Raw genomic sequence first — 13,441 nt, forward strand, 5'->3', positions numbered from 1 at the left:
CTGGCAGCTTCATTAAAATTAAATAGTACCAGCAAAACACCAGTCTCAACGTCAACATAACAATGAAGACGCGAATCCAGGATGCTGGCCTTCTAGGCAGAGTTGCAAAGAAAAAGCGTGTTATGGACAGATGGATCTAAGTTTGAGGTGGTCGGATCACAAAGAAGAACTTCGTGAGACGCAGAAAAAATGAGAAGATGCTGGAGAAGTGCTTGACGCCATCTGTCAAACATGGTGGAGGCAATGTGATGGTCTGGGGGAGCTTTGGTGCTGGTAAAGTGCGAGATTTGTACAAGGTAAAAGGGATCGTGAAGAAGGAAGGCTATCACTCCATTTTGCAACGCCATGCCATACCATGTGGACTTAATTGGAGCCAATTTCCTCCTACAACAAGACAAGGACCCAGCTCCAAACTATGCAAGAACAATTTAGGGAAGAAGCAGTCAGCTGGTATTCTGTCTACAATGGAGTGGCCAGCACAGTCACCGGATCTCAACCCTATTGAGCTGTTGTCAAGCCAATCCAACTTGTGGGTGATGCTTCAGGAAGCATGGGGTGAAATCTCTTCAGATTACCTCAACAAATTGACAACTAGAATGCCAAAGGTCTGCAAGGCTGTAATTGCTGCAAATGGAGGATTCTTTGACAAAAGCAAAGTTTGAAGGACACAATTATTATTTAAATTAAAAATCATTATTTATAACCTTGTCAACGTCTTGACTATATGTCCTATTAATTCTGCAACTAATTTCATGTATGTTTTCATGGAAAAAAAACATTTCTAAGTGACCCCAAACTTTTGAACGGTAGTGTATATATATATAAAGTTCAATATCTTTTCTGCATGCTTTCTGGCCTTGAAGCTGATACGTAAAGCTGCTCTTGCTAGTATCACTGCAAGAGCAGTGTGCGTGTTTCTTATTTTTTCTCATCTTATTCAACTGTTACCATGCACCTGCAAAAAAAAGATAGCTCAGATTTGCGAGTGCCTTTCGAATTTTGGTCATTTAGGTTGACCCTGAAACTGTTTTTCCATCCCGAAAATCACCACTTAGACGGCTCGCCTAAGAATTTTCATTACAGAAAAAAAACTTTAATTAGCTCTAATGACTGTAATTTCCTTCATATTAAAGGGATAGTTTGAGAATTTGGCAATGAAGCCCTTTATCTACTTCCTCAAAGTCGGATGAACAAGAATAGCTAGCATGCTAACTGTTCCTGTAGACTTTCAGTCATTGCGCTGAAGCTAGTAAGCATTGGCTCATGAAACTATCTCAAACTTCCATCATACTGGACGCAGAGACATAAAAATGGTATCCACGGTGGTAGTCTGCTGGAGCTAGCAATATTCATAAAATAATAATAATAACATTCAGAATTCAAAAAAAGATTTACAAATCGCAGACCCCTTGCAGTACATACCCCTGAAATAACTAACTACAATCAATATAGGAAGAATCAACTCAACTGTGCCAGATGTGCAGTCTCTGCTGCTGACTCCATAAGGCGATGGCGGATGGTGACTAACTCCAGCAGCTTGGCGAAGGTTTCCACAGCAAAGAACTGTTTCTCCTTCCCCTGCTTCATGTCCTGCTCCTCAGCCGATCTGATCAGAGAGACCCCCAACGCTCGGACCAGGGAGGGGTCCTCCATGAAAACATCTGAAAACAACTGGAGCGAAAGAAAAACAATCTGCTGCGATCTGTTTGCAATCATTGCACATAACAATATTGATATAGATTACGTGTTTTTTTAACCTTTATTTACACAGTTGAGTCAATTAAGAAAATATAATTTGACTCGACTCACATCCTTTTGAGTTTGAGAGCTATAGTAGGCACCGGGAGGATCCAGGGAGTGCCAGTGCTGCAGAGCCCGCTGTAGGAGTCTCTGTTCCAGGGTGACTCTCTCAGTCACCCCTTTGGCACGGTGGAGCTGGCAGAGCTCAGTGTGAGCCTGGGTCAGGGCCTGGTACATTTCAGAGGCCAGGCTTAGGGAGTGGTGCACCTCCAGAAGGAACACATTCATCAGGGCAGGACTGGTAACAAGAGGACAGACAGGCAGGGGTGTGCGCACACATTTTTACATTAGCTATTTATTTATACTGTTTAACATGTTTGTCTGTTTTGAGGTGACATCACATTACACTGTGATCAGTCTATAATTCATGGGTAGAACTACGACTTGCCTGCCACCACCGAGGGACACCAGATGTTTGGCCACATAGTTAGGAGGAAGACCATAGTCACAAGGAGTAGCTTCCTGTCCCTGACCTCCTCTCCACACCCGGTGGAGGTATTGCCGCTGACAATCTATCTAATAGATAGAGAGACCTTTAGAACACATGGCATGGAAAAGTGAATATATATTAGACCTCAAAACCTATTGCTTTTATTGGCTTTGCTAATGGGCTATCCCGGCCAATAGTTTATTAATGGTCCTTCAAGCCAGATACACCTGTTATGATTCAACTATCCACACTGGCATCAATAGCTCTCTAGGCTGTGCCACAATTTTTCAGAAACAATTACTTGGTTGTTCAGCATGGCTCTGATGAGTTGCTGGTGTGTCTGCATGCAGACCATCTCTGCCCGGTAGGCCTGAACAAAGTACTCTGCTCCCATGTCCAGGTGTAGCCGAGGCCTTCTGTGCATGATGTCTGTGATGACCTGTGCCAAGGAGAACCTCTCCTCTGGTCCTGTCACATGCTGGTATGCCTCAATATAGCAGTTCAACAACTGGAAATTAACAGAGGGGGCATGGTTCACATAATGACACACAATATACTAGACTTAAAATAAATTGATTATCACCTGGGTCGTGTTCCTTAGGCATCAATGAGAAGAAAACAGACTGAAACAGGGAGGGACTAAATGTACATGTCCAATGAGAAATGTGAATTTTTGTTTTCCGTTTCAGAACATTTTAAGATGTTTTCTGTTACGTGCCCTAATGAACACGGCCCCGTTCAGCATATTTGTTAACCTGCACTTTGCTCTCCAAAAAAGCAGCTTCGCACGTCCACAGGTCTAGGAGAACTGCAACTCTATCCACATCTGTCTGAGCCCAGGCAGAGTGAAGGTCTGTCGCTGCAGAGCTAGGTGACCTCTCAGATTGACCCTTGACCCTGCTGCCCTCAGACTGGCCCTTGACCCTCCAACTACTCCTATGGATGTAGTGTGAGCCCAGAAGAATCAGTGTGTCTTCCAGCTCCTCCAGGTCCTTCAGAGCCACGTCGTACACCACATAGAGCCCTCGCTGGTCCTGGGTGTGGACATATCTCTCCTCAGTGGTGTAGAAATCATGAAGATTCTCCACCTCTGGGTACTCCATGAACTCGGAACAGTGAACCTGTAGTCACAGTAAAACCGATATCAATTCCCGAAAGAAACTTTGACATAGCAGACGCACTCGCTTAATCACTCACTTACTCACTCACTCATGCACACACACACACACACACACACACACACACACACACACACACACACACACACACACACACACACACACACACACACACACACACACACACACACACACACACACACACACACACACACACACATACACACATACACACACACACATTCATACTACACCCACGGGCGGCAGGTAGCCTAGCGGTTAAGAGCGTCGGGCCAGTAACCGAAAGGTTTCTGTTTCGAATCCCTAAGCTGACTACGTAAAGAAATCTGTCTATGTGCCCTTGAGCAAGGCACTTAAACCCTAATTGCTCCTGTAAGTTGCTCTGGAGGAGAGTGTCTGCTAAATGACTAATATTTACATCACAACTTCTGCTACCAGACTCTTATTCTGATTGCACAATTAAACACAATTAAACACTTGCCCCCCCAAAACACGTGTAAATATTGGACGACGCTTAGAAAAAAGGGTTCCAAAAGGGTTCTTCGGCTGTCCCCATAGATCTTATTTTCCCCCCCAGTTAAAACCCTTTTGGGTTCCAGGTTGAACTCCTTTGGGTTCAATGTAGAACCCTCTGTGTAAAGGAAACTTTACATGGAACTCAAAAGGGTTCTACCTGAAACCAAAAAGGGTTATTCAAAGGGTTGGGGACAGTCAAAGAACCCTTTTATGTTCTAGATAGCACCTTTGGTTCTAAGAGTGTATCATTTGTGCTTTCCTGCATAACACTTATGCTCAAATGTTTATTCTATTCTACTGAACCATTTACTTTGTGTTCTTATTCTTATGTGTGGTGGGAATTCTACCTTTAACTAATATTACTTTGATGGAAAACGTATTATAATAAGGAGGCTGGTCCCCGCAGGTGAGATGGAGTGAAAGCCCAAATAACAGACAGAGTACAGGAGCATCATATAGTCAAGCTACCCCATGCAAGCATCTGCAAAACATGCGACCCTATGTATGTGTATGAGCCTGTTGCAAGTGGGTGAGGACAACAGGGGCCAGAATGACAGGAACCAGACATACGTCCTCTAACCGTAGCTCCACGGTTCCCCCAAGTTTAACGGGGTTTAACAGAAGATTTCCCTCACATATGTTCATTATATTTTATCGCTGTTGCATTGTCAGGAAGGAACCTGCGAGAAAACACCCTGTGTAAAAACACCCTGTGTAAACACCCTGTGTAAAAACACCCTGTGTAAACACCCTGTGTAAAAACACCCTGTGTAAACACCCTGTGTAAACACCCTGTGTAAAAACACCCTGTGTAAACACCCTGTGTAAACACCCTGTGTATCCCATACATACGACTAATAAAACGTGATCGTTCACAAGAAGTCTGGAAGTTGTGGAGAGAGTGGGGTTTAGGGGGTGTTGTGTTTGTACAATACTATTGTGCTGTGGTTCCAGATATTGTTAAACGAAAAACATTGGACACAAAACAACATCGACCACCTTAAATATCAGGTCATATCAGGTCCCCACTGTCCATGGGATCTTATTCATTGTGATCGTGAGGATTAAAACTGGTCCTAGATCAGAGAAACTCATTTGAATATGTGGCAGACAGAAGGGAACTTTGTGGAATCGAACTCAGTCCAACACAGGACTGAGTCACTTTCAGTTTCATTTCCTGTACACTGTGGTCTTCGTGGTTAGTCCTGCCTCCTTATTGCACAACACACTCATAAACACTGTGAGATGGGTCAAATAGCTGTCATTACAGGTCTTTTAGATGTGAGGAGAGGAAGGAGAGCAGCACCACAACACCAGCAAAGCGTAAGTTACTGTAAATATAACATATTTGATGTGTTATCTTGTTTGTGTTATCTTGTTTGTCCATATCAGGTGTGTATACTTAAGAGCCACTGAACAGTGTGTTTTTCTGTTGCTCATTAGAAAAACAAGATTTCAGTCTTAGAGGTGTGTGTGGACAGAGCCACTAAACCTATTTTTCACACCAATGCAACTTTTTCTACCATAAAAGCGTTGTAAGAGATGGCCCTCTATTAATTATACAACATGGTTGAATATTTTCCTTAAAGACCCAGGGCAGTTGTTTTTTTTCTTCATCTCAATATCAAATCATTTCTGGGTAACAATTAAGTAACTTACTGTAATATTTTCCATTAAAATGACCCGAAAAGAAACAAACATGTTTTTTTTGTTGCAAAAAAAAAAACTATTTCTCAAGCAAGAATTTTGCCTGGACTGTCTGGCAGTTGTCTGAGTGAGGCACCTAAGAGGAGGGGACTCATGGGAGGGATATTTAACCTGAAAACAAACTGTTTTTGACAGAGAGTTAGAACTCTCTTTGTTATTGGTGTATGAACAATCTAAAACGCCATCCATGCAAAACCTGCTGATTAGAAGGTCCTGGCTAAATTGTATTTTAAACAAGGCACTATTCAGAAATAACACTGAACACATTTTTCACGCGTTTATAGAGATAGTTTCATCAATATTATACAAAACACAGGTAAAGCGGAATGTTGACTGCACTGGGCCTATGAAGTTCCATGGTATGCACTATTCATCTCGAACGGCTAGATGTTCTTTACCATTCGGCCATCAGATTTGTCACCAATGCTCCTTATAGGACACATCACTGCACTCTATACTCCTCCGTAAACTGATCATCTCTGTATACCCATCGCAAGACCCACTGGTTGATGCTTATTTATAACCCTCTTAGGCCTCACTCCCCCCTATCTGAGACATCTACTACAGCCCTCATACACCAGGTTACTCATTACACCAGGTTTCACCAGGTTACTCATTACACCAGGTTACTCACATCACACCAGGTTACTCATTACACCAGGTTACTCATTACACACATCCCTGGGTCGCTCCTCTTTTCAGTTCACTGCAGCTAGCGACTGGATTGAGCTGCAACAAAGACACTCTTACTGACAGTTGTAGCTGTTTTGCGTGATGCATTGTTGTCTCTACCTTCCCTTTGTGCTGTTGTCTGTGCCCAATAATGTTTGTACCATGTTTTGTGCTGCTACCATGTTGTGCTGCTGCCATGTTGTTGCTATGTTGTGTTGCTACCATGCTGTGTTGTCATGTGTTGCTGCCTTGCTATGTTGTTGTCTTAGGTCTCTCTTTATTGTAGTGTTGTGTTGTCGCTCTTGTTGCGATGTGTGTTTTGTCCTATATTTATATTTATATTTATATTGTATTTATTTTTAATTTTTAATCAACAGGCCCCCGTCCCCCCAGGAGGCCTTTTGCCTTTTTCTTAGGCCGTCATTGTAAATAAGAATTTGTTCTCAAAATACTTGCCTAGTTAAATAAAGGTTCAATAAAAATAAATAAATAACATATTATGGGATTTTATTGCACACAATCACACCTACTAAAGTTCTCTAAATTTCTCTCTCAAGGGTACCACCATGGTTCGAGGTACGTTGAACACTATGGAAGATCTAAGACTCTCTGGGTTTGGTCGTCACTTGCCCAGACATGGACTCAAGCTCCTGTTCTGGTTCGCCAAGAATTACATCGACTTTGATATCATGGGTGAAATGGCTGCAAGATACAACCCCAACGAGGGGGGCTTTGATTTCCATCCCTTCCAGAACAGACCGGAGTGGGACTACAGCAATGTGACCACAACTATAGCCGTAATTACCTGCAATTATCTGCTCCCCGATAATGTCCACCCATACTATATAGTGGGCAACCTGAATCTGGAAGAATCCAATTGCCTTCCTCAGTATGTGAGAAAAGACTTTACTGGTGACCAAGACGACAGTAACATGGACCGCCTCATCATCAGTCTGCGTCCCGACGGGACTGTGGATAAGGTTTATGTGACCCAGCATGACGATGACGGTCTGAGTTTTGACCCTGACAACACCTACCGCGTCACCAGGGGTCTGCTCAGGGAAATCCGTGGCCTAAAGCTGCGTAAGTTCCTCAAACAGGCAGGCTATATCAACCGCCAACCAATCCTACGCATGAATGATTATGAGGACATTCTGAGTTATTTTGAAGACTTATTGAGACTGTAGTGTAGTACAGAGCTCTTTAACCATGATTCCACTGTTAATCTGATTCTGACGTGAAAGGACAGGACAGGAAAACAGCAGTATAGTTTTGCTTAGCCTTTTTCAATGTGTATTGTGTAGGTAACTGATTGTATTTTCATTGTATGCTGTTGTAACCCCCTCCTGTCTTGTTCATTGTTTTGTCCTTTAGCTTTTTCATGATGAAATCGATTTTTGAAAAAAGAAGAAGATCTATTTAGCATTACTATGCTATTGGTAATACAACAAATATATAAATATTTTCTATACAACATTATTGTATGTGTGTGTGTCTAGCTCATGCAAATCCTATGTAATGAATAGTGCCTCTTGGCTCTACCATAATACCTTTCTGTTTTTCCTGTGTTTTGTATCATTTTGTACAACAGCAGATTAAACTAACACTGTAAAAAAATATATGCAAATGTAATCAGTGTTATTTTCTGATAAATGCTATTTGAAAATACAATCTACACAGGACCTGGTTCTGCATGGGTGGAGATTCGGTGTGCCTCGTGAAATCCTCAGGCAGTATAAGTTAATAGACCAATAACAAATGGAGTTCCAAACCAGAAGAGGAACAACTGTGTGGAATGAAACAGCCCAGGGTCAGATTAGCCTGGTCCTCAGACCAGGCTGCCAGGGTTACCAGAACTGCTTGAGCTAGTGACCTCCATTGGCTGTAACTCACACACTTTTGGGCCCGTATTCACAAAGCGTCTCAGAATGGAGTGTAAATACGCGAAAAACCGCCATTTTGATCCTTTTTTATTTAATGCAAGTGTTTACACTGCTTTTGAGGAAAAATGTGTTGAAAGTTTAGGGTGCATTATTTTACTCACCTCTAATGGTGAGCGTTTACTCACTTATTTTCTTCACCCCTACAAATCACTAATGTCATTAATGTCTCAGGTTGTACTGTAGCTGTGATGCCTTACCTTGTAGTCAACAGGAGTGTTGTGGCTGTAGAGGTGAGAACCCAGACCTCCGATTGTCCCACTGCACCCTCTGGCCGCATTCATCCAGCTTGACTCCTCAGTGGTGCTGACCAAATCACCTCCTCCTCCTCCTCCTCCTGCTTCCCCTCTTCCTCCTCCTCCTCTTCCTCCTCCTGCTCCTCCTCCACATGCTCCTCCTCCCGCCACACTCATCCCAGCTGTGTCAAAAGTCAGGGTTCTCTCTATGGACCTCAGGTAGTTTAGAATGCCTAGGGAGATGCGCTTTAAGGGAGAGAGACAGGGTAAGACAGCTCAGGCTCCAGAGGGAATGGCAGGGTCAATAATATGACACAGTAGATAATGGATAGCAGTTCAGCATCCCAAGAGAGACTCACTGGGGAAGAGATGACAGCTCAGGGTTCAGTGGGAGCGACAGGAGTATAGAGAGCAGTCCCTAACAGTCTAAAAGTCTACCCTGAACCTCCCTTGTGGTCTTGTGTGGCGCTAGCTACGCCAAGGTCATCGTTTCAATTCCAGCAGCAATCACGTAAGTCTCCTTGGATGAAGCTCACCTGCAGTTCCCTGATCTTGAGGTGTCGAAGGTAGAGGAGTGACAGGTAGGCTCCCCTGGCTGTGACGGTGTCCGAGGTACCCTCTTCCCCTTCCTGGCCCTCATCCAAACCCAACAGCTGCATGCTGCTCAGGTAGCTATAGCTGGGATGAATGAGAGAGAAGGGACGCCAAATAAGCAAAAGGCATTCCGTTTTATTTCAATGAGACCCACATCCAAGTGATCCTATTCTGTCCTTCTTAATAATGTACCTTTCATTTACTTTCTTGACTGAAGTGGTTCTGCTCTTTGTGTTGCTTTTTTCCTGTCCTCCACATCCACTGGATTCCTAGCAGGGGGAAAAATGCTAATTGTGGTTGGAATGAACCCAGACACAATCCATTTTACATGATGAAAAAGCATGTTGTCTTTGTAGCACGCATAATCACATCTCTGACTAGGTAATTACATGCCTGATAAAGATTGGCAGCGCTGTAAATGCTGGTCCAGATCTGCAAGGTGTTGTGTCTGTTGGTGTGTGACGATGTCAGAGATGATGAGGGCTGGATGGCCTGAGGGTCACATACCTGGGAAGCATGCTCCCTCAGGGCCTCAGTCACTACGACAGGATCTGACAGCTGGGGAGGGAGAGAGTGAGGGGAGAGAGAGAGAGAGAGAGAGAGAGAGAGAGAGAGAGAGAGAGAGAGAGAAAGAGGTGTCACTGTGAGTATGTAAAATAACACGATTGAAAGTAATTGTAGTTAGCCCATACTTCGATACAAACTATAGAGTTGAACGTTAATAGGTCATTTATAAAATCCCTCCTTTAGGTGTTAGACTGTTTACCTGGAGAAACCTGTGGTGAGTCCTCAGCAACTCATCATAAGACTGGAGCTCCTTCAGCTTGGTGACAAGTTTCTGTTGCCAGGGATCCCGTTTGGGCTTCACCTGTTTTGTTAGTGTTTAGTCAGAAAATAAACATTAGGGATGGGATTTAAGGGTTTTGGGCACTGGTCAGCCGGGCTAGTAGGCTGCAATTTGTTTTTAGCCTAGGTCCAAAATCTGTGCCATGCCATATTTGCTAATACAACATTTGACTAGTTTGGCACATTTTCTTCTAGCCCAGTCTGAAAAGTACTAGCCTCTGGATAAAGGGCTAGCTCAATTTCCATCCCTTATATATCAGCGTTCCTGACACCTTTTCTCCAATCATCTCTGAACTAACTTGTTAGCACTTCAAGTGTTATAAAACCAAGTACTATGCAGGACAAGGATTGACAGGAGAGAGAGATCACGACAGAGACCGGGACAATCCCTCTCTCTCCAGACCTGAATGTATGGTATCCAGTTAGCACTCTTCCTCAGAGCCATGGTGCTCCTCTTCGTCCCCCACTGTCCCTCTACAGCCTCTGTCCCATCATACTGGAGGAAGGTCTTCATCACCTCCTGCTGTCTGAAGATCACCCTGAACTCCTTTGAGATCTGACCAACAAACAAAGGACCAGATTCCGAGTTGAGGTAAATGCGAACAGCTCAGACGTTCGCACAACTTATTCATTGACGCCAATGAGAAAAGTATGTGCGGATCTACACCAAGAGAGGTACACGACGGACCAAATAACTTGACATGTATGTTACAACGGTACTACCATGCTGAAGAGCTCCATCTCGTCTGCGGTGTTCCTGACGTTTTGGGTGTCGTAGGGCAAACGGAAGTAGGAGACCAGGCTTTGTAGTTCTGGGAGGAACTCCTCCAGGTTCACAGTGTGCATTGGAACTTGGTTAGCCAGTCTAAACATCCCTACAGAAAGGAACGATCACGAGCATGAATGAATCTCTTTTGTACCCACATGTAGAGTTACATCGAGTTCAAGTAAGACATTTAAATGTAGAGGTTCAATAAGGGTAACAGTCAATGTTGGTGTTACCCTCAAGCCCAGCCAAGATTTGGTCTTTATCTTCTGAAGATGTGTGGACACATTCAACCAGCACTGGGGAACTTGATGGGGACTTCCTTAATAACTCAGAAGATTCTTTATCCCTCTTCTCAGAGGCTGGGATGTAGTGGATCACCTGTAACCCATCATATAGTGTGAGGTAACAAACGGTCTTATTTCTAAATAAATCTATTACAAGGTATTCATCCACCCATCCCATAAGTCAACCAAGCTTTGGGGTGTATCTCAGTGGTCTAAAGTGACTTCCTCTCCTTGTCTCTTTTTCTTTATCTGCTCTAATCTAAACTAGCCTTTGATTTCAGCTACATGGCGATGAAGGAGAGGAGACGAATAGAGGAAGCCACTTTTAGACCATTGAGATGCAGCCATAGGATGCACCCTGAATGGTACCTTCTTCCCTGAAGCACTACTTTTGACCAGAGTCCTGTGATCCCTGGTCAAAAGTAGTGCACTATATAGTGAACAAGTTTAGATTTGGGACATACACATAGGGCAACGTAGTGAAAAAGCAATGTGTTAAGTGAAAATTGTACCATCAACCTCATTGTAATCTGGCAACGAGATTTAATTTGAAACTTTTTTTCAACAATGTGCATTTCAACAAAGAGGCAACTATTTATATATTGCTTAATCTCCTCCTTATAATGCACATTGTTAAAATTATTTCACAGTGCCAGATTCCAATGAGGTTTACGGTAACTTTTGCACTTAACACATCACTTTTGCGCTACAAAAACATCGCCCATAGTCTCTCTGATGGCCTTACTGTCAGGAAGTGGTGGATGGTCTTGGAGGCATGCAGGTGACAGACCAGCCAGGTGAGGTAGATGGTCACATCTTCCTGGGTGACTGTGTTGATGGGGTTGCCCCGCCCTGTCAGGAACTTCTCCCTGGAAACAGCCAGTCTCCTGGCCCGCTGGACAGCATCCTCATACTCACTGACCAGGTTTGATACCTGGGCCTGGTGGAACAGTATGGTGAAAGAACACACCCGACCTGGGTTCAAATAGTATTGGTTTTCTTTCAAATACTTTGGTGCTTGATTTAGCTTTCCTGGTGGAACACCACAGAAATCAACTGTTCATGTAAAAAGGGATTTATTGATTGATCCATTATCCTCTATTACTCATGATAAACTAAGGTGATTTATTAAATATCAACGTGCCAGGTTACCTTGTAGAAGGGATACAGCTGCTCAATGATGTGGGAGTGACGACAGAACCTTCTCCATCTCAGCATCAGCAGGTACTTGATCTGGGCCAACTGGTAGCATCGGTCTGCATAAAACTACCATAAATGCACTGAGTGTACAAAACAAAACACCTTCCCAATTTTGAGTCGCACCCCCTTTTGCCCTCACAAACACCTTCAATTTGTCAGGGCAGCCGCGGGGGCCCTGAGCGTCACCAATGTGATCCCAATGACATTATAAATCAGCCCAGTTTACCTGGTGCAGGAGAAGAGGCAGACTCTCAGGTGTGTACTCCAGGCTTAGGCAGCTTTGCAGCTCTCTCTGTAGCACATCAGACAGAGGCACCACTGGCAGTGCTTCTGCCACCTGAAGACCTCTCCTCAGGACCTGCTCTCTCTCCATACGAAAGTACGATACATCTTTAGGAACTGGAACTGAGCTATAGTACGATGAAAAAAAAAATATATAGAATACAATAAAATACAATAGAACATCTACAAAAAAAGGCAGCCAGTATCAAACAGAAGAAAATCACAATCACTGGCATTTTAACTGGGCAACTTTATTTTGCTCACAGACCTCCCTCATATCCATGTGTCCATCCATACCTGTAAGACTTGGAGGGTGTTTCCAGGGGAGATCCATTCTCCTCTATTTCAGTTCGGAGAACTGACAGCTGGACAGACAACTCTGCTTCCATCTGCTCTACCTTGGCAGTGGAGGAAACTTTGTACACCAGCTTGGACATGATGGGATGTCCTGGATACTATATAAGTAACAAACCCCAAAAATAACTCTATTGGTGGTGTTATCCAATCAAAACATCTCTGAGGAGAAATATGGCTGTTTGTGGGGAGGTTTATATAGAAAATGTTGAAGTTAGTTAGATTTCTCAATAGGTCTTCCAAAACAGAAAATAAACTTGCCTGGCTCCTGAAAACAACTCCAAACGGGTTCCCAAGCTTGTTGTCCAGTGTCACCATGGAGACTATGGTGCCATAAAAGTCTAAACAGACCTACACATACTTTAGAACTCTAGAGGGCACCAGAACTTCAATAACGCCCCTTGATCCAACAGGATTGCTGACCTATGCAAATCGAAATGTTCTGATAGACAATGACCATTTGCCAAAATGTATTTTTCAAATGTATCAATTTGTGGTAATATTTGTCTGTGGTGTTTCTTTCATTTCATACACTTAATTCTTAATACACTTAATTATCTTTGAATAATTTCACTTATGCTCTTGTAAAATATTTTCAGTGATAATCTTTTTAGCAGATTTTTGTTTTCCAAAAAGAATAAAGACAATTACATCACTCAATGAAATCACAAT

General features: G+C 43.2%; 2 protein-coding genes across 4 annotated transcripts in view; one reads left to right on the top strand and one right to left on the bottom strand.

The window, feature by feature from the left end:
• The window catches only part of si:ch73-242m19.1 (uncharacterized), a 32,357-nt gene extending 19,287 nt beyond the window's left edge, over nucleotides 1-13,070 (bottom strand). For 2 of the 3 annotated variants that reach the window (XM_029687559.2, XM_029687558.2), the window contains exons 1-17: nucleotides 12,713-13,070; nucleotides 12,360-12,543; nucleotides 12,086-12,199; nucleotides 11,679-11,873; nucleotides 10,883-11,027; nucleotides 10,604-10,755; nucleotides 10,284-10,436; nucleotides 9,801-9,902; nucleotides 9,428-9,592; nucleotides 9,227-9,303; nucleotides 8,977-9,118; nucleotides 8,405-8,686; nucleotides 2,986-3,351; nucleotides 2,532-2,738; nucleotides 2,189-2,316; nucleotides 1,810-2,038; nucleotides 1,469-1,671 (exon numbers count right to left, since the gene is read on the bottom strand). In XM_029687559.2, the coding sequence (XP_029543419.2) occupies nucleotides 1,469-1,671; nucleotides 1,810-2,038; nucleotides 2,189-2,316; nucleotides 2,532-2,738; nucleotides 2,986-3,351; nucleotides 8,405-8,686; nucleotides 8,977-9,118; nucleotides 9,227-9,303; nucleotides 9,428-9,592; nucleotides 9,801-9,902; nucleotides 10,284-10,436; nucleotides 10,604-10,755; nucleotides 10,883-11,027; nucleotides 11,679-11,873; nucleotides 12,086-12,199; nucleotides 12,360-12,543; nucleotides 12,713-12,852 (2,984 nt within the window). In that variant the 5' untranslated portion in view covers nucleotides 12,853-13,070. The remainder of the gene's footprint in view (nucleotides 1-1,468; nucleotides 1,672-1,809; nucleotides 2,039-2,188; nucleotides 2,317-2,531; nucleotides 2,739-2,985; nucleotides 3,352-8,404; nucleotides 8,687-8,976; nucleotides 9,119-9,226; nucleotides 9,304-9,427; nucleotides 9,593-9,800; nucleotides 9,903-10,283; nucleotides 10,437-10,603; nucleotides 10,756-10,882; nucleotides 11,028-11,678; nucleotides 11,874-12,085; nucleotides 12,200-12,359; nucleotides 12,544-12,712) is intronic. The other variant, XM_029687561.2, reaches the window with a different exon arrangement.
• LOC115145918 (uncharacterized) lies at nucleotides 5,101-7,883 on the top strand. Its single transcript, XM_029687565.2, has 2 exons — nucleotides 5,101-5,208; nucleotides 6,822-7,883. The coding sequence occupies exons 1-2, from the start codon at nucleotides 5,131-5,133 to the stop codon at nucleotides 7,449-7,451; spliced, it is 708 nt and encodes a 235-aa protein (XP_029543425.2). The 5' UTR covers nucleotides 5,101-5,130; the 3' UTR covers nucleotides 7,452-7,883.
• Nucleotides 13,071-13,441: the final 371 nt, after the last annotated feature.

The sequence above is a fragment of the Oncorhynchus nerka genome, linkage group LG18 (assembly GCF_034236695.1).
Source record: "Oncorhynchus nerka isolate Pitt River linkage group LG18, Oner_Uvic_2.0, whole genome shotgun sequence".
NCBI classification, from domain to species: Eukaryota; Metazoa; Chordata; class Actinopteri; order Salmoniformes; family Salmonidae; genus Oncorhynchus; species Oncorhynchus nerka.